Source organism: Rana temporaria, chromosome 1 (genome assembly GCF_905171775.1).
Source record: "Rana temporaria chromosome 1, aRanTem1.1, whole genome shotgun sequence".
Classification (NCBI taxonomy): Eukaryota; Metazoa; Chordata; class Amphibia; order Anura; family Ranidae; genus Rana; species Rana temporaria.
In genome coordinates, this window is record NC_053489.1 from 148,676,748 (window position 1) to 148,698,294 (window position 21,547).

Below are 21,547 nucleotides of genomic sequence, written 5' to 3' on the forward strand. Positions count from 1 at the left end.
CATGCTGGGGTCTGGCTTGCGGCCTATTGTGGCCACTACACTGGGGTCTCAGTGGTCGCTGGCGCTATTTTTTGGGAGATTTTTCAATTACATTGAAAACTCCCATTGGCGCCCATTTTGTCGTAGCCACGCTATGGCGCAGCTTACATTGTGCTGGCCTTTTTCCTGTGGCCGCGTTCTGAACGCTCGGTGGCCATCTTGGAGTAGTCCTGACCCCTAGTGCTGTATACAACTCACAGAGTGAGCATTTTGCACCAGACAGTGGAGGAGCACCGACTCTCTCCTGAGGTTATTAGCCTAGCGGACCAGCTGGTCCAGGGCCTCATATAGGTCTGTGATGCTTCATTGAATGCTGCGCCCTTGTTATCCAGGGCGTCTGTTTCAGAATGGTTTTATGCACACGGTGGTGTAGTGCTTAACTCCATTACTTGGCAGCAAAAGAGTCATTGGTTCGAATCTGCACACTGACGCCAATCTGCACACTGACGCCAATCTGCCTGGAGCTTGCATTGTCGCTCCCTGTGTCTGTGTGGGTTTCCTCCGGGTACTCCGGTTTCCTCCAAAGACATGTGTGCATACACCTACATAATATACATACACACTATGTGTGTGTATTATTTAGGGGCAACCCTCCCAGGCCGTCAAAGGCCCAGCTGGGGGACTAATCTGTCCCTGGGTGCATAAGCCGATCACGCCGGCACCCAAATCCTGCCAATGTATATAGCCTTCCCTCCCTGTCTCTAGGTGGGAGGGGCGGCTTGCAGGTTCACAATTCAGTGAAACCTCCCTGCTCTCCGACTAGTGGGTCTGCGAGGTGGTCTCTTCGGAGTACTAGATAGGGTTTCCTCCTATCCACAGAACAAAGTTCTGTCCTTGTGTCTTCCCCTCCCGGCACGTCGGTCTGCCTTGGGCAGTGTGGGATTTGCTAAGCTGCAAGGTAATTTTACCTTTCCTGCAGGACGAGAGTTTTGGGGTTTTCTATGGGCCTCAGGCCCTAAATACCTTTGTGAACGTCGGGTAGTTCCGCATGGAATCCATTTGTTCGGTGGTAGCTCCGCTTCATCTGGGGGATGTCCTGACGTCCTCGGACATCAGGGACGCATACATGCATGTCCCGTTTTGCACATGTCACAGTGTTTTTTTCTGTGCTTCGTGATGAGAGAAGGGTCTCTGTCAGCCTGTGGCCCTCCCTTTTGATCTGGCGTCAGCACCATGGGTTTTCAGCTAGGAGCTCGCACTTATTTGAATTTTGTTGGGACAGCGAGGCTTTGCCTCATTGGCTACTTTGACGACTTTCTTCTGAGAGCAGCTTCTGTCTCCGACCTAGTGGATGGGTTATTCCCATTCAGACCCTCCGAAGATTCGGGTGGATGTTAAACGTTTAGGCCAGAAAGTGTAGCTCAGTGGCAGCAAGCCTGCCCTACATGTGTGCGACCCAGGGTTCAAATTATGGGCATGCTAGGTTCCGACTCAGCGTTGGAGTATCTAGTGTTGATCCAGACTCCTCAGTGGCAAAGGTCCTTCTTCCCCTGGAGAAATTGCAGACTCTTCAGTCTGCGGAGAAGGTATTGGCATCACGCAATCGGTCTTCTCTCCGGGCGCCTGCTGGTTCAGGGTCTGTGGGTAGCCTCCTTCAAGGTGGTACTGTATGCCCAGTTCCACACCCTGGTTTTCCAGTGGAACTACTGTCCAGGTGGTAAAAATCTCTTGTCTCTGAAATCATTAGATTCCTGTGCGCCACCTAGTCAGAGTCTCTCTGAGTTGGTGACAGAGATTCCCGACTCTTCGGTCCGGGAAGTTGTTCCTTCCTTCCAGTGGTCGGTGTTTACGACGAATGCCAGCTCACGGGTTGTGAACCTGGAGGTTCACAAAACTGGGGGGTCCAGTCGGCCCTGAGTCGCTGGACTTGCGTGGACCTATGACCACACCTCCTTGAATGTGTCTGGTCTCGGTAGCTACCCAGGGTCGGGCCTGGCTAGTGCCTGGTGGAAGACCGCCTGGGAATACCAGGTGCTGTCTACTGTTCATTGTCCTACTATTTTAGGCGATCAGGCTATGCTTCTCCTTGTGGTCGACCAATCTGGTTTCAGCCGGACAACGCCACGGCCGTGGCTTCAGTCTACCATCAGGTATGCCGGCAGGCAGACTACTGGAGTCGCCAGATGCTGGACCAGGGCGACTGGTCTTTGTGCTTGGGGTGTTTCGGCTCCCTTGCAGGAGGTGAGCCTCACATGGCATGGATCTCCTGGCAGCTTGTCTCCGCCGCAAGGGTGTCAGTTAGTGGCCAGGTCTAGTGATCTTGTACAGACGCGTCAGTCTCGCTGGTGGCCCTGTGTTGTCTGTATCGGTGATTTTTTGCCATTCCTCCATGGTAGTTGCTTCCTCGGCCGCTCCACAGAGTGGATGCTGAGGAGATCCCGATGATTCTAATCGCTCCAGATTAATCTCGGCGTCCTTGGTACGCTGATATCGGGCGCCTGGTAGCGGAGGCACCCTGGCGATTGCCAGGGCAGGAGGTTCCTGTCTCAAGGTCCCATACTTCCTCCTGTTGTACAGTCACTGACTTGCTTAACATGGTTATTGGAAGCCAGACTTTAGGTGACCAGGGTCTGTCTGACTCGGTCATCTCAACAGGGCACCGTAGTCTTCTTCCGGAGGATCTACCGTCGCACCTCTCTTGGTGCGAAGGGATGGAGTGACGTCCACGGGCGTACTTTCAATGTCCAGGGTCCTGCTGTTTTTAAAGCTTGGATTGGATCTAAAAATTGCTTAAAGCACCGTTTGGGGGCAGATTTCAGCCTTGGCTGTGTTCTTTTAGTGGCCTTTTTGCGGCCCGTTCCCTGGTGGGTCCCCTTTTTTTGTGTGCAAGGGGTTTGTCATATACTTTCCCCTCTTGGCCCATCTCTTCCCCCATGAGTTTTGACTCTGGTGCTCTCGGTTCTTCAGGAACCTTCCTTTTGGAAACATCAGAGAGATTTTCTCTTGACACTATCTCAGAAGGTGGCCCCTTTAGTGGCCTTTACCTCTGTTAGAGGGGTTTCTGAGTTGGCGGTCTTGTCTTGCAAGCCGCCATGCTTGATCCCCCATAAGGATTAGGTGATGGTGCGCCCGCGACCTTCCCTTCTTCCGAAGGAGGTTTCGGCCTTTCATACTTTAGGCGTGGTACGCGCTTTGCGGGTATACCAGCCTACTACGGCTCCATTTCGGAGCTTCTGACTCTCTTTTGTGTCGGTGTCTGGTCCACAAAAGGGCCTGGCGGTCTCGTCGACCACCATTTCTCGGTGGATCGGGCAGGCCGTCATACAGGCCTATGCTCCTAAGGGCGGGCCCCCCTTTCCGGTCACGGCACTTTCGACCAGGGCAATTGGTGCTTCCTGGGTTTTTTTTTCCCGACATCATGCGTCGGTCTCACAGGTGTGCGAGGCGGCGATTTGCTCGTCCGTTCACGCTTTTTCCAGAATTTACATGGTTGCTGTGAGTGCATCTTATGATGTTTTTTTCAGCCGCTAGTTTTTGCCGGCGGCTGTTTAAAGTTGCACCTCCTCCGTTGAGGAGCTCTGCTTGTTTTGGGGTGAAGTTAAAATTGTTTTTACTGATATATTTCCCACCCCTCGTTTTTTGACACTGCTTGGGGACGTCCCACTTGTCAAGATTTAAGGAGCTGTGTCCGTCCATGGACGATAAGAGAAAATAGGATTTTGTGTACTCACCGTAAAATCCTTTTCTCTGAAGTCCATGGACGGACACAGCTCCCACCCCTCCTTTTTAGGTTTGTACTGCTTGTTACGAACTGAGGCTGCAAGCTGCAGTGAGGAGGGTTATGTCTGGAGGGACCGCCCCCTGGGCGGGGCTGTTCAACTCTGTTAATGTAACATGTATTTAACTATTTAACATGTTTCTGCCTAGTCCTCTCCTGTAAACAGGGAACATAACCCACTTGTCAAGATTTAAGGAGCTGTGTCCGTCCATGGACTTCAGAGAAAAGGATTTTACGGTGAGTACAAAAAATCCTATTTTTTTAGTGAGGTGTGTTTTTTTTTTTTTTCTTTTAAGTTTAATTTCTAAGATCAGGCAGGTCCATTTCTTGCTCATTTTGTCAGTCTTTTGGAGTAATTCATCTGTGTTTAATGTGCAGTCATGGCTAATAACCAGTCTTCTCTTTTGTATAAATGCAGGTTGGTGACAATCTCCAATCTGTTTCTGAAATCATTTCTTGCATCCTTATGTGCTAGATTGAAATTCTTGCCAGTGGAGATCATGGTTCACCAGACTCTTGTGAATTCATTTCATGTAGGTTTAATTAGGAGGTCAAGAATGGAAGTTGTTTTAATTACTCTATGAAGAAGAAAGATTCCAGTGATTATTCAGCTTTTCATTGTGAATCTCTGCAGCCTCAGCCCAAGTTGAGATAATCAACTTGTTTGTCATTGTTGCATTGTTGTATGTGTCATACTTTCTAGCTTATTCAGAAAAGAGTGATGATATGTCAGTACAGTAATCAACAATGACCATTAAGAAACCTCCTATTTACCTTTGATATCACTATGGTGTTGCTTTGTAAAGTTATGAAAAGTGGCCCAACTCATGCAACACTTCACTTCTGTCTATATCTACAAAATCAGAGACCTCTTTTTTTTATCTGGTCACATTGAGTGCAGGAGATCATCTCACTGCCACATACCTTGCCCCTTGTTGAAACGGAGTGGCCCCCAGGGCCGGATTTGCTCTCCCTGCCGCCCCAAGGCCAGGTTCTGCAATGCACCCCCTCCCCGCCAACCGAACTACCCCCCCCCAAATAAACGGAGAATGGCAACCGGATGGCAGGGGCGACACGGTTGGTTCAAATATTTTCTTACTTTTTTTATTTTTATTTATTTGTAGCTTACTTTTTTTTTTTTTTTTTGTATGATTTTCTTATTTTTCTTATTCTTTACTTTTTAATTACTTTTTTTATTTTATTAATTGAATTATTTCTTATTTATTTATTTTTTTATCAATTTCTTTTCACTTTTTTGCTATCATACTGGAGAAAACAATTCCCTGTGTAATAGCAATTGGAGGTGACAGGTTCTCTTTATTGACCCTGTCACCTCCAAAACAGGAGTCCTAGCACTGTGCTAGAACTCCTGTCACAGCTGAGATGGGAAGAGCACAGCTCTCCCCTCTCACTGTGTACATCGGCAGCAGGAACAGGAGACAGCCTCGGTGGCCTTGTGGGAAATCCGGGCCTGGTGGCCCCCAACCAGCTAATCAGCTAGTTGGCTTAGTGTGAGTTCATAAATACACATGGCATCGCATGTGTTGTGTCGGCCTTATTGCATGCCTGCCACTAAAATTTCCCTTCCCAAGACTTCTTGTGTAGACTTTCAAAACAAAAAAAAAACAGTGCAACCATTTAAGTAATTATGGCCAGATTGTTTCCATTATCCCAAGAAGCAAGGCTCAGCTAGGGAAAGAAGTCTGAAAAGTCTTTAAGGTCCAACTCCACATTTATTGCCCCTTTACATTGTTCGTTTGGACCAAGCTGGCCCATACAAACTATTTACTGTACTAACCGGTATGCTTGCTGGGTGCGCTGTATTAACAATATGTATTTATACAGTATATGGCTCTGTTTTTGCCGCAAGGGCAGAAACTTCCCACCCCCCTCCCGAAACAAAATAGAGTTGGGTTGAACACTGCTCAACCATTCATGGGAAATTTTGAATTCTATAAATTATTACAAAACTTCATCTGATTGGTGAAGTTGGGAGGTTACATAGTAGGTGAGGTTGAAAAAGACACAAGGCCATTAAATCCAACCTATGTGTGTGATTATATGTCAGTATTACATTGTATATCCCTGTATGTTGCGGTCATTCAGGTGCTTATCTAATAGTTTTTTAAAACTATCGATTCTCCCCCACTGAAACCACCGCCTGTGGAAGGGAATTCCTCATTCTTGCCGCTCTTGCAGTAAAGAACCCTCTATGTAGTTTAAAAAATTCTTCAAATTTTAATGAGTGGCCATATGTCTTGTTAAACTCCCTTCCGCAACCAGGTTTTATCCCTATTGTGGGGTTACCAGTGTGGTATTTGTAAATTGAAATCATATCCCCTCGCAAGCATCTCTTCTCTAGAGAGAATAGGTTCAGTGCTCGCAACCTTTCATCATAACTAATGTCCTCCAGACCCTTTATTAGCTTTGTTGCCCTTCTTTGTACTCGCTCCATTTCCAGTACATCCTTCTTGAGGACTGGTGCCCAGAACTGGACAGCATACTCTAGGTGCGGCCGGACCAGAGTCTTGTAGCTGGAGAATTATCGTTTTATCTCTGGAGTTAATCACCTTTTTATTGTATGCCAATATTCTGTTTGCTTTCTTAGCAGCAGCTTGGCATTACATGCCATTGCTGAGCCTATCGTCTACTAGGACCCCCAGAGTTTCTCCCCCTAGTGTATAGATCACATTCATATTTTTGCGACCCAAATGTATTATTTTACATTTTTCTACATTAAACCTCATTTGCCATGTAATTTACCTATCCCATTAATTTGTCCAGATCTTCTTGCAAGGTTTCCACATCCTGTGGAGAAGTTATTGCCCTGCTTAGCTTGGTATCGTCCGCAAATACTGAGATTGAACCCTTTACCCCACCCTCCCAGGTCGTGTATAAACAAATTAAATAGGATTGGTCCCAGCACAGAACCCTGTGGGACCCCACTACCCACCCCTGACCATTCCGAGGTAGTTGCATAACTTTATAATCCCTGCCTCAGCCAATCAAAAAAAACATTTAATTCATTTAGAGCAGGGGTCCCCAACCCCCGGCCATGGACCAGTGCTGATCCGCAGCCTGCTGATGACCGAGCCACACAACGGGAGGTGAGCGGTGACCGCGGTCTGCACTGGGCTATTGCAGACCACGGGTTGTCACTCTCCACCTGCTGACCACGGCCATCCCCGTGTATCCTCTCCCGACTCCTCCACTGGCCAGGCTGACAAGGTCATCCTATTAGCAGGGCAGGAGGTGGGAGGAGCTGCAGCTCGGAATTAAGAGCTCCTCCCACCCCCTGTCCTGTTGATAGGATGACATCATCGGATAGGCCTGTATAATAATAATAATAATAATAATAATAATAATAATAATAATAATAGGCAGGGGAGCCAGAAGAGGACACACAGACTGAGCACAGCCTCTGCCCTCCCAAAAGGAGGAGTTGTAAACACAGGAGGCAGAGATTATAATGTGGAGGAAGAAAAGTGGGGGGCAGACTGCAGGGGCACTGTGATTATAGGAAGTTGTGATTGCTAGGGGCACTGTATTATAAAGGGGACTGCACTGTAAAGGCACCACGGTAATATAAAAGGGACTGATACATTAATGTAAAGGGGAACGGAAGACACTGATATAATTCCTCCCTCCCGCCCTGGGAAAATTGGCTGCTATGAAACTGATCCCTGATGCCAAACAGGTTGGGGCCTGCTGATTTAGAGTAAAAGCTTCACATGAAAAGCTCGACTTTATTTTGTTCTGGGAATGGGACGGAAAGTCTCTGTTCCACAGCCAGAACACATTGCTGTGTATAGTTGTGTATAGTACCTGAGGCTACACAGTTAATACAGCTCACCTTGCAAGTGCACCAGTTTTTTTTCTCTTTGTTTTGTGCTATAACTAGTCGAAGTCACTTAAGGCATGATGGTCACCTAATCTAGTGAAAGAAATGGGAAGCCTTTACTGCTGCTGGAGATTGGATGTGTGCTTACATTAAACAGATAGTGCTAAAATGCATGCATGAAAAAAAGGTTGGCATTCGCAAAGATGTCCCAAATAATCCCTGTAATGTGTCGAACATGGTTATTTCCTATATATGTTTGCTCCTTTTATTGGCCATAATGATTGAAACATTTCAGGTAAATACTGCATTATGGCTGCTAGATGGAGCTGATGATCATAGGGAATATTATGGGATTTTTTTGTGACATGTGTGAATGTTTTGACATTCGCTGTGCCCATTTTTATAAATGGACCCCCATGTACAGCCCCCTCACATCATTTTTTTTTTATATATCTTGTACCCCAGGTATCTTCAGTTGTTTAAGGTTAATTTCATCCTTCTGTGTATTGCCAGCTAGAGCTTTTAACATATACAGTGTGGGTTCAGCAGATATTTAAAATAAGCCTAGAGCTTTCTGGGTAGCATAACTTTATTTAGCAGTAGTAGTAGTTGCCAGCAGTTTGTTTTTTCTTGCACATTCTTTTGCCTTCATTTTATCTTTATTTCCCTTTGCAGGAGAGATGCGCTCAGAGGGCACAGTGGCAGATATTCTTGATAAAGGCTCCGGTGCTGTTCTTTTGTTGGATGGTAAGCATGATGCCTGATTTTGGCTTGGCTGATGGCCTGTTTTCTGATAGTAATGGAAATGGTTAATGACACCTCCGCTGTACTCGGAAGGCAAATTGCACTTTTCACTTATTGAAGACTTGTTAGTTTTATTAGAGTACAGCTCCCCATACAGTTTGCTTTCACGTTGCCTCCCTAATACAAAACTCTGTCAAAAGCATTTCACACCAAAGCAATTTGCAGCTAGAATAACTAGAGGAGTAGAAACTATTCACATTTCTGATCGAAGTGAAGGTCGTTTCAGGCGGAAAAGAGCAGTGCGGAGAATTTCTAATCAAGCAGAGATGCAGTGGGAGAGGAAGCTGCACCCACAGTATCTTTATGTAATGTGTATATCGGACATCTTTATTGTGTCTTGTCTGATACATTCTTAAATGTGACAGGATGCAACCGTGAATTCTCAGTCATCTTAAATTGATCCAGTGCATGTTCAAAGTTACATGACTTAATCAGATCATTTCAGAGGCTTTGAATGAAGTTTTTCTGTCACTATGGTTATGCTTGGTATTTTTAAGCTGCAGTCTGGACCCCAGCCAGATAGTGACGTACACAGTTAAAATACATATATGAGAGCAGTGCTGTCTGCCTAAGGATTTGTTTTTCTGTCTGTCTATTCCTGAGATGTATATAGCTCTGCAACACAGAACAGCCCTGACTTGTAGAGCGGGATATCCGATTTTTCCCTGATGCAGTTAAATAACACCTACAAGTGTTCTCACTAATCCAGCCTGTGATTGGACCATGGAAAAATAAGTTGACTGATGAGCATATATCTCTCACTCTGCTCTTTCCTCCATCAGCATGTTTCTTGCAACACAGAACAGCTGACTCTCTCCTTGTGCTGCTTATCCTTTTTTTCTAAACCCTGTTGTGTTACAAAAAAAAAGTTCACCTTTTTATAGAAAAAAAAAATGTAAATGTACATTTTTTTGCAGGTAATCAGCAGATCGTGGGTGCAATGCCAGGCTCCTGCAGACTGTCAGTAGAGCTGCCTGCCGTACATCCTCTATGGGCAGGCAGTTACTGAATTGCCAGGAGAACAATGAATTACTAGAGCGCTTACCAGCACTCTGGTAGTTCATTGAGAACTACAAGCTCCCCAATGACTGATGGTAGTTGTTTATTCATTCACAAAACTTTGTGAATGAATGACATGGCCCCTGTGGGCAGAGCCCTGCAGTGCTGTGCTGATTTTGAATTGAGACAGCAGATGGAGGAAGAAGATCCCCTAACCCAGTGTCACAATAGGGGATCAGGGTAAATGTGACGGCAGATGATTTAGTTACATGTTGCACCCTAAATTTGGGTGTAACACATAACATATTACTAAAGGTGAACTTATTCTTCAATGGTAAAAGAGCTGCTTTTTTTTATTTTGTTTGTTTGTTAACATCTGCCTGGAGTTTAGCTTTTACCCTTTCACTTCTACTGACATATATTGGCAGCAGCACTGACTTGTGAACAGGCTCCTAGCTGCTATAGCAGCTGAGAGTCTGTTTATTTTTTCATTGCAGCCTGTTGGCTTTCGTTTAGCAATGATTTGGGCAAATGTAAAGCCACATGATCACTTATACAGGCTGCCCTCCCCGGTCCACTGTGTGTCCCAGGCTTGCGTATCCCTCCTGGGGGCCCATGGACAGCAGGACACACGCTATTTTGTCTTTGTGTCATATCTTTACTGATATTGTATCTCCAATTATAAAGCCAATTGTACCTAATTACCTTTTCCCTTATTTTCCAGTAAAAACCTACTGTGGGAAGGATCTGATTTGCTATAACCAGTTTTCTGTGTTTGTGGTTGGAGCGGGTGGCTTTGGTGGAAAGCGCTCATCACCCAAGGCTAAGGTATATGGCACTATAAATGCAGTTTATTTATTTGATCATGCTGAAAATAATTAAAACCAATGTCCTTTTTCAGCACTTGTGACAAGTACAGCATAAATTAATGTCACTTGAGCTTAGGGAAAGGGTAGAGGCAATGTAATTAAAAAGTGTACTGAACTGTATCATTATAACTAGAATCCACTATTATTGCCTTCATTAGGTGTGAAAATTTAGCTTACCTTTTATAGATCAAGCTAGATGGCTGTTCTATTGCAGTCTATAGTGAGCAGCATGCTTATGAGACAGATTTGCAATAGTAAAAATAGAAGATCATTGTACAAGTACATAATAGATTACATTCATCTGAAATACATGTTGAGATGTAAATTGCTATATGCATACAGCAAAATTTGTGAAAATTTTAACCAAATTCTGTTAAATTTTGAGGTAAAAAGAAAGCTAAATACAATACAATTTTAAAGAAAACATTGCAACGTACAATTGATGAAGATGTTTACCTTGCATAGAAGCGTATCTATTGACTCCTGTGTAATAACACAAAAAACACCCAGTCCCACTCTTTTCTAAGGCCTCTTTCACATTGAGGCATTTTTCATGCGGTACAGCGCTAAAAATAGCGCTGCTATACCGCATGAAAAATCATACCCTGTAGTGTTCAATGTGAAAGCCTGAAGGCTTTCACACTGAAGCAGTGCGCTAGCAGGAGCGCTCCAAAAGTCCTGCTGGCCGCATCTTTACCGCGGTATAGGAGCGGTGTGTTCACCGCTCCTATACCGCGCCTTCCCATTGAAATCAATGGGAACGCGCGGTAATACCGCCCGCAACGGGCGGTATTAACCCTTTTTCGGCCACTAGCGGGGGTTAAAACCTCACCGCTAGCGCCCGAATATTGCGGTAAATACGACGGCATAGCCGCGCTACAAATAGCGCGGCTACACCGTCACTGCACACCTCAATGTGAAAGCAGCCTTAAGATCATGGGAAGTTGAGTTAAATCTGTTCAGCCACATTGATAACATTTCATTATATCTGAATTGATGACATTCAAAATTAAAAATTCACAATCTTTGGGCTTTAACCTCCTGTATAGAGCTTAACATATGCTAACCCCTCACGTGCTACTTGCTAAGGACCCATTCACGCGGAATTTCCCACACCACACAAGAACATGCTGCCCTCTTTAGATGCGTGCGAGTGCCAATAATCGTTAATGGTAACCTCGTGCATCTAGCAAATACGGGGGCATTTTCAGCCACCAAACCATACAAGGCAATTAAAAAAAAATTGTGCCACCTTACGTTTTGCACATTCTTAAAAATGATTGGGTTGTTAAACAGACCTTTGAAATAGGCAATTTCTTAAATTCTCAGATGATATCTTTTTTTTTGAGGAGAACAATGATGACATGGATGTTTTCCACATTGCAGATATGTTGTAAACTGTTAAGGACTGTTTTAATAAATGCTTATATTGATCTTACTGCATGCAAATACATAGTACTTTTCCTAAAAGTGACACATACATTCTTTTTGCTATCCCATCCAACATTACAAAGACTCTATACGCTCTCTGTTACTTTCTTTCTCCCCATTGGAGCAAATCATGTGAATATATCTGCAGATTAAAGGCTAGGCAGTAACGTAAAACAAATATTTCTGACAGCAATGCATCATGCTGATATTGGATAATCCTTTCACAGGAAATAAGCTGGAAATTAAAAGTATTACATAGAGCTAGCACTATCTAATTAATTTTGACTATGCCCAAAATGTACTTCTCCTTGAAAGTTTGAACAGCAATGAATGAATCCAATGATGTGCAAACACTAGAACCATAGAACCACTGTTCATTAAAAAAAACAATGCAACATGTGCTTTTGTTCCAAAATTCTCAACCTTTTTTTCTGAATAGCCAACACTGTTCTATTAATGTAGCGCTCTGTGTAGTAAATGACTTTGCAGAGTACAAATAGGCTCCTTTTCATTAATACGGGGCTTGATGGCTAATGGTAGCACCCCAAGGCCAAACTTCTGTTAATGGATCAGTGTGCATCATTTTTCTTATTCACTTTTCTTGTACGATAAAGCTTCCTAATCAGGTTCAGAAAGTTTCAGGCTTATACCGAAGTAGAGAGTGAAAAGATATAAAATGTTTACATGCATAACAACACAGCGGTCATCTGTTTGTGTTGCATAGACAGTTATCAATGCTGTAGCTATATAGAGAGTGGCAGAGCTGCAGCTGGCCTTTAGTAATTATGCAGCCAGACTCCTAAAAATCCTTGTTGTAGTGCTCATTTACAGTTTCTCAATGGGGTAAAATCTGTGTTGCACGATTGTGATACCCTCCTACTTTAGAATAGGCTGCTAGGCAACAAGGAACGGATGACGTGGTGCACGTGAAGCACGCACGTCTGAGGGAGGGCTTCCCCATGCTACGGACCTGAGCCGAGAGGAGGAGACGGAAGGAGGAAGATCCGACGCAGCAGTGAGCTACAGCTACGATGCAGAGCGGGAGTCTGCGGAGCTGTTGGAGGCTGAGTGCGCCGGACACCTGACACGCTGCTCCACGCTGCTCTCCAGGACCCCAGCCGCCCCCAAACCACTGCCCCCCCGAGGAGAAGGTAGGCACGGTACAGTGCAGAGGGAGGCAGGGACGCCTCCATCGGCTGGTTAACATAGCAGCCGCCCTCCACCCCCTCTGCCTGCCGTGATTCTGCTATTTTAAATCTCCAAGCTGTGTGTTGAACATGGGATCGAGCCCTGACAGCAGAAGGATGTGGTAAGAGTGTCAAGCATACCACTGCACTGTAGGGCTCACTCCATATGTAATAGATGCAACTTAGCTAGTGAAACTAGCCATGGTCTCAGTTTGAATAACCTGTGCAATATTGTTTTAAACACCTTGGGACACCCAGCTGCCTAGTCTCCAATAAGATACAACCCGCAACCATTATACAGTTTTTCCTAAATGTATTAAATGAATTAAACATCCACGGACGGTGAATCCTTACCCCATAAATACCCTATAAATATTGAGGACACTGGTAAGGGGGCGTGGATGAAAAGGCTCCAGCTACCTAGAGACATTATACCTCCCTCGGCGTCAAACATTGTTAAACCACAGTGGGCTGGACTTGAAGCATTGGCGGAAATATTGGAGTCATTTATCTATTGATTTATTTATTTTTTCCTGTTCTTTTGTCTCTCCTCCTCATCCCCACCATCTGACCACTGTATGAGCACTGCTTGGCCTGCTATATTGGTTCAGCAGGGGGTAAAACATCCTTAAAAACAGTGCGTGGGGGATCTCCCCCCCTTGTCCACAGTTTAAGCGATAGGGGACGACCCCTTGACCCCCTAGAACACCAGCGAAAAATCTCCAGAAGGTGAAGCTAAGGCTGCTTTGTATTACCTTCCCTTCTTAAATAAATAAAAACCACCGCCTAAAAAAAAAAAAAAAAAAAAAAAAAAGAGGGAGGGGAGGTGACCATCTGCTGTTCAAACTGGGGAAACGTATTAGAGGGATAAAGAAATATAACATGAATAAATCTACAAGGGGTGCCGCCCCGAAAATCCCCAAAGATAACCCCCCCACCAGTACGATCAGACACTATATGACCTCTGAGGGGAGCTCCAAGAGCCCAGGCCTGCCAAAAAGAGCAGAAAAAACTGGGACAACTAAAAAGGGAGCAGGGGGGGCAGCTACCCCAATTACGGACTCTTCAATAGAAAGTGAACATGAGGTTAGTCAAATTGACGACCCCAGACTGGACACTCATATCCCCACAAAGGGGGAACTGGATGGGATGTTAAGGAGAGTGGAAACCGTGATAAGAGAAGAAATTAGCGCATTAAGAAAGGATTTATTTCATATGTTGGAACGGGTGGAGGAAGTGGAAAAAAAAATGGAAAAACAGGACCTAGAATTAAACGAACTAAAAATCCAACATCAGACGATGAAACAAAACCAGAGGTGGTTACAATACCGATTAGAGGACCAAGAGAACCGTAACAGAAGAAAAAATTTAAGAATACGATCTATCAAGGAGGAGAAAGGGGAAGATTTGAGAAAAATTCTCAACGATCTATTTCTCCCCCTCTTTGATAATGGCTCGGAGGGCCCCCTCAAAATTGAACGTGTACACCGTGTAGGAAAGATGAGAGAGGGAGGAGGCAAATGGCCTAGGGACATTATCGTGAGCTTTAGATATTTCGAAGACAAAGATGAGATCTGGACAAAACTCAGGAGAAAGGCCCCCCTACGCTATGACGGGACTGATATTCAGATTTTCACGGACTTGGCCTGGGAGACTCTGGCCAGGAGAAGGTCCCTCAAACCCCTCCTGGAACAGATGCGCCAGCTTAATATTAAGTATCAATGGGGTTTCCCGGCATGTCTGATTGGCCGCAAAGAGGGGATCTCGGCAAAGTTGACATTCCCCGAGGACTTGGTAGGGTTCTGCCGCAAACTGGACATGCCGGTTTTGGAGATCCCAGGTTGGGATGAATAGTTCATCTCGATACAGATAGCCTCCTCAAGCGGTTAAACGAAGGTTGAGCTAGGATGATCAAGGGGGACAGGGGGGTAAGGGGGAGGGAGGGGGGGGATTGAGAAGGGGAGCAAGAAGGCCAGGTCCGTACCCTACCCATGTAAGATCAACCCCCAGAAGAATATCTCGGGGGGGAAAATGGGTGGGCGGGACGTGTGGAGGCCTACCTCATCCATGAGAACCGACGGGTAGGGGAGACCGAGGATCCCTACGGTTCAGAGGCGATGGATAGGCCTAGGTGGGGGGGGGGGACGTGGGTGTTCGGGGGGGGGGGGGACGTGGGAGGGGGGGGAGGGATGGAGGAGGGTGGGGAAGGGAAAAGGGAACTTGGCTCCCATGGAATCTCATGGACAGTTCATTAAGAAATGATCCAGCCATAGAATAATGACTGAAGTAAAATTTCTATCATACAATGTTAAGGGTTTGAATTCAGCCGTTAAAAGACTCAAGGTCCTCGCAGAGATCGAACAACTTAAAGCGGATGTCGTGTTTATTCAGGAATCTCACTTAACCATAGAGGCGAATATTAAGCTTTTTTCACCCGCATACCCCACTTGGTTTTACGGGGATTCTATCTCGAAACGCGCTAGGGGCGTGGCAATTGGGTTCTCAAGGGGGTTTGGATTTACCCTAGAGGCAAGGAAGACAGACCCAGAAGGGAGATTTATATTCCTTAGGGTAAGGATTGACAACATGGTCTATACCTTAGCGAATATCTACGCCCCAAATGTTCATCAAACCCAATATTTAGGGAAAATCCTGGGAAAGTTAAAAGACTTCGCCGAGGGCTATACGATCCTGATGGGGGACTTTAATTTTGTCCTGGACCCGAAAGAGGATAGTACGTTCCGTGGGAGGGCGACAAAAAACGGGCTTCTACAAAGAATTAAACAAAAGATTCATGACCACCAATTAGTCGATGCCTGGCGGATTTTTCATCCCAAGGAACATGACTACACGTTTTACTCTCCCCCCCACGGAACGTACTCCAGAATCGACTACATCTTGGTAGACCACAGGCTTCTGGACTCTATAACGGAAACGGACATAGGAATAATGACGGTGTCAGACCACGCTCCAATCTCTATGAAAATTAAACTGTCCATACAAAAGAGACAGAGGCCTGTGTGGCGCCTGGATGAGAGCCTGATACGCGATGAAGGAGGGGCAAGCAGGGTGGAGGAGGAATTAAAACAATTCTTCCTCATCAACGATACAGAAGGGATAACCAGCGCAACCCTTTGGGAGACACACAAAGCCTACATCAGAGGAATTTTAATTGCGGAGGGCGTAAAAAAAAAAAAAAGAGTTGAAAAGTAAAGCAAACACCCTGACAAAAGAGATAGAGACCTTAGAACGCGAACATAAAGCGCAGGGATTAAAAGAAAAATACCTCAACTTAATAATAAAGAGAGACGCCCTCAAGGAGACCATGGAACAGGAAGCGAGAAATAAACTTAACTGCATCTCTAAAGAGAGATATGTATGGGGAAATAAACCAAGCAAGCAATTAGCTAAAATGGCTCAAAAAAAGAAAGCGAGAAACTATATCGATAGAATAAAAAGGAAAGATGGGAATATGGTTTACGCAAATAGAGAAATAGCGGATTCTTTTAAAAATTATTACGAGGAACTTTATACTCTAAAAAATCCAGGGTGGCAGGCAGGGGAAAGGGAGGGGAAGATCCGAGAATTTCTAGACAGGGCAGGACTTCCTAGTTTAGAGGAGATGGAAAGCTTAAATATGGACCGCCCCATAACTGAAGATTGTGGGGAATGGACCTAAGTTTAGTATCCATATTGTTTGACCTGGAGAATTGACCTAGCTTAGAATCCATTTTGTTTATCCACATTCCATTTTATATATGTGTTTTAGTTAAGCAAGCAACATAAAGTGTGTGTGTGCTCTGTCTGGGTTTCGCTTCCTCTATTGTCTAAAGCCATGTTTAATTTAGGAATGTACGTGTTCTTTTTTGTGTTTAACTTCCCCTATTATCTAGGGTAAAGTTGAAGCTCAAACATCAGCTGTCCTTAGTGGAAAATTCCATTTCTTTAAGTTAAAAGAACAGTTATATGTATGTCAAATGTTATGTTGTACGCCCCCTATTTCCCCCCTATATAACCAGCAACGAGCCAAAATTAAAAGAGCTTGGTTTCACAACTTATATGTCTCCGTCTGTGTTACTTCTCGAAACCAATCTCCCAGGCCTGTAGACACAACACGAGCTGACCGCCAGGTAGTCAGGGACTATCGGAGAGAGGCCAGGGGTCTCAAACACCAACAAAGATGAAATAAAAGAAGCTCTAAATTCCACCGCGGGGGGTAAAAGCCCGGGGCCAGATGGGTTTACCCCCCAGTACTATAAGAGATTCAGCAGCATTTTGATCCCTAAGATGTGCAAATACTTCAACGGGCTAGGGTCTGAATTTGAAATCAGCAGGGAAGCTACGGCGGCCACGGTTGCAATAATTTTAAAGGAAGGGAAAGATAGCTCTCTCTGTTCGGCGTACAGACCTATCTCTCTGTTAAATACAGACATTAAGCTCTTTGCCAAGATTCTGGCGGGACGACTAAAAGGGGCTATGCACGTTTTGATTCACCCCGACCAGGTAGGATTTGTGCCCAACAGAGAGGGCAAAGACAACAGTCTCAGGGCTATCCTCCTGCTTCAGACCATAAGGCAGAATGGGCCCCCAGGTCTATTCCTGTCAGTCGATGCTGAAAAAGCTTTTGACAGGGTAGACTGGGGGCTCATGATGGAGACTATTAATACTATGGGAATAGGAAAAAGGATGTCTCGCTGGATTAAAACACTTTACCATCACCCTTCAGCAAAAATAAAAATCAATGGGATACTATCGGACCCCTTCGAGATGAAAAATGGGACAAGGCAGGGATGCCCCCTGTCCCCCCTTCTTTTCATTCTTTCTTTAGAGCCTCTGTTGTCTACCATTCGTAACGACCCCGACATTAATGGAGTCAGAGTAGAAGGGGAGGAACATAAATTATCGGCGTTTGCCGATGATATTTTGTTCTATCTAACCAATCCGGCCAAATCTATCCCGAAGCTCTCTAAAGTGTTGCAACAATATGGGGCCATCTCTAATTTTAAAATTAACGAAACTAAATCTGAAATTCTGAACATTAATTTAAACAAAAAGGAGGTGGGTCAGGTCAAGGCGACCTGTGTGTTCCCCTGGACCAAAGAATTAAAGTACCTAGGAGTCAAACTGGCCAATACAACCCAGAAGATGTATAAAATAAATTATATTCCCCTACTAAATGAGATCAAGAGCGAATTAAAAAGAACGGTAAATAAACCCATTTCATGGATCGGACGCATTAATATGCTAAAGATGGTTGTAGTCCCAAAAATTCTTTATAAATTTTTATTACTCCCAATAGCACTCCCTCAGCAATTTTTGAGAATTCTTAATTCCTTGTTACTAAACTATGTTTGGAAAAATAAGAAGCATAGAATATCCCTCTCTATCCTAAAACAGGGTAAGCCATTCGGCGGTCTGGCAGTTCCGGATATTAAAAGTTACTATAAGGCGGCGGTTTTAGCACGTGCGGTAGAATGGGCACGGGATAGGAAGGATAAAAGGTGGGTGCAAATTGAGAAAGCACTAACTAGTAAATATTTGAACAATATTATTTGGATTCCTGCACAACACAGAGTACTAGACCACAAAACACATGTTTTAACACGGGACACTTTAAGAATGTGGGACAAGACCCTGACACAAATAGAGGGTAAATTTAATTCCCCATTAATGAACCTCAAAGAAAATCCGTATTTTGCACCAGGGGAAAATAAAATTGGAGGAAATTGGATTAAGGTAGACACGGTATATTTAGGGGATATTATTAAAGAGGGAGAGATAATGACCTATGAAGATCTTAGATCCAAAACGGATTGTTGGAACTTGGATAGGTGGCATTACTCCCAATTGCATCACTTTGTTAGGCACCTCCCCCGTCCATTACGGACAGAGGCTGAGCTAACTCCACTTGAGAAGATTTGTAAATCTAAGAATACAAAGGGCACTATCACTAAATTATATGGATTATTGGTAAAGATATGCTCACGGAGCGAAGCACCCTTCATAGGTAAATGGGAAAGAGAATTAGGAACCACAAGAGGGACAAACAGTTATAAGAGGATTATGCATCATACCCATTCATCCGCAATTGACGTACGAACCGCCGAAACAAACTATAAGTGTATCTCAGGGTGGTATATTACACCAGATAAAGCAAATAAATATAAAGCAGATCAGACCGCAGAGTGTTGGCGGGGCTGCTCTGAAAGAGGCACGATGGCCCACCTTTGGTGGTTATGCCCAAAAATACAAACTTATTGGGACATAATTTTGAGTCAAATTAAAGTTATTACGGGCAAAGACTTAAAGAAAGACCCCTGGGTCGTGCTCTTTCATTGTAGCCAAGAGGGGAAAAAAAAATATAAGCAGTCTTTGATCCCTCATCTCCTAAACGCCGCAAAGAAACTTATACCCAAAAAGTGGCAGGAGACGGAAAGTCCACACGTTTGGAACTGGATAGATGAAGTGGAGGAAACGTACAGGCTGGAAGAGTTAAAGGATAGGCATCTGGAGACGAGCGGCGGACATGGGGAAAAATGGGAAAAATGGCGGGAGTATAAAAAAACATGGAGTTATGCAGAAAGAGTTAGGGTATGCTACTAACAAGCCATATGCTGGCAACATGGAAATTATAACATTTCCCAGGCTAGGGTCATTCCCTAGAGCGAGTCACATACTATTCACGATCAATGAACGTCGGAGATTGTTTTAGCTTGCGAAGGAAAAGTTAGGAGATTCCGGGGAGCCAAGAGGGGGGGTGGGGGGCCGTTTAACCAGTATAGAGCCATAATGGTAAGCCATTGTCACAATCCATTACCATCACTATTATAGGGTTGGCCTATATTTATTAAAAAAAAAAAAAAAAAAAAAAACATAAGAAGCATAGTAAATATACCACATATGATGCAAACCACAAAATGAGACGTAAGACGCATCAAACCATGAGCCGGTCTCAAGGATTTGGTAAAAGCTGAGGTGGTAGTAAAAAAAAAAAAAAAAAAAGAAAAAAAAAAAGGCTGCTAGGCAAATTTAGTTTAGCTCCTCTGTAAGCAATGGAGTAGGGGTTGATTGCTTAGGGCTGCTCTGTTTCACAGGCTGCTGTTCTGCTACTACCCCCTGTCTTCTAGAGGCTTTTAGAAGCATAGTGGGAGGGGGAGCAGAAAAGGCATCCTGATTATTTTATGGAACTCTAGCCAATACCTGGGGGGGTGTGCCCATAAGTAGTTGAGGGCCTGAATAGCATGATGCAGTGTTCCAGTGTCAATTTCTGCATGTGGAGTACCCTGTGCAGAAGTCTGGGAGGAAGCCAGACATCAAGGTCCCAGCTATGCTTAGCTGGGAGGCCTATTTGCAGGACCTAATCCAAGGATCTAGTTGGGTCAGGAGGAAGCACACGGAGAGAGCTGGGAGGAATTTGTGGGAAACAGCCCAAGCTGTCTAGAGGCTGTATGAGTCTATCTCCCTCATTGGGAAGAGCCTGTTGGATGTTGGCAGGAGGCAGCTGATCATGCTTGGGCTAAGTGAGCACAAGACCTCAGTGCTGCAAAGTGTGACCACTTTAAACTCTGCAAGGCATATAGGTCACAGTCACCTTAGAGATCCAGTGGGTCATTTCTTTTGTTCAAATGCAGCCAGAAGTGTGTGTGAAATGCAGCCAGCAGCTTACACAGTGCAGCCAGAAGTGTGTGTGAAATGCAGCCAGCAGCTTACACAGTGCAGCCAGAAGTGTGTGTGAAATGCAGCCAGCAGCTTACACAGTGCAGCCAGAAGTGTGTGTGAAATGCAGCCAGCAGCTTACACAGTGCAGCCAGAAGTGTGTGTGAAATGCAGCCAGCAGCTTACACAGTGCAGCCAGAAGGCGGAGACTTCTCAAGTTGTACAATTTCACAGTTTTGGGGTCTACCGTGCTCCCTCCCACTACCAAAGTTCTTTGTTCCCAATAAAAACCTAAAAAAGGACCCCTAGACTGTTTTCTGAGCCAGTGAAGAAAATGCTGTGTGCTTGGCTATGTGTGCTACAAAGAGGGAAATGGGACCATTTTCACCAGTGGCTCTTTAAGGGGTGCGCTACACTATAATACCAGACTTTACCCGCTTCCAGAAAAATGCAGTAGTAAACTCTCATCTGTGAGTTGGATGAGCTCTAAATAAGTCTGCTGAGAACATCTTTACCAAACTTCTCAAATATTTCAGTGCACATTCGCTTTCCAGCAAATGTGCAATAGCACATGTTCAGTTTTTATTATCGGTACCTATTTTGTTCCTTATGATCCAGATTTCATAGGATCTGACATTCTCATTGTGCCTATTGTTGGAAGTAAAAATATGTTTCTTTACATAGTATTGTAGAAATATGCATGTACTTTAATTATGCTAACTAAAGAATGGTCTTTTATTGCCTGATAGCAGCCTATCCTGGAACTGGTTTTAGTGCCAGTTTGAATTTTGAGTCCGTACTTTGGTAACAACTATGAAATGCAATGTTTTTTTATGCATTCTTGTAGATAAATATTCATATTCCTCCATAGCATCAAGAAATGATTTTCTTTTTCTCATTAAGACTCCTTACTATAAAGTCTGCACATAAGAAAAGGAGGGAAGAGACCAGTTATGAGTTACTGCAGTGAGTGTATTGCACTTTGTTCCTTAGTCAGACCCAT

General features: G+C 44.5%; 1 protein-coding gene across 2 annotated transcripts in view; it reads left to right on the forward strand.

Annotated features, from left to right (window-relative positions):
• HSD17B4 (hydroxysteroid 17-beta dehydrogenase 4) overlaps positions 1 to 21,547 on the forward strand; it is a 427,477-nt gene that overhangs the window by 231,234 nt on the left and 174,696 nt on the right. For both annotated transcript variants that reach the window (XM_040344026.1, XM_040344036.1), the window contains exons 15-16: positions 8,274 to 8,345; positions 10,126 to 10,229. In XM_040344026.1, the coding sequence (XP_040199960.1) occupies positions 8,274 to 8,345; positions 10,126 to 10,229 (176 nt within the window). The remainder of the gene's footprint in view (positions 1 to 8,273; positions 8,346 to 10,125; positions 10,230 to 21,547) is intronic.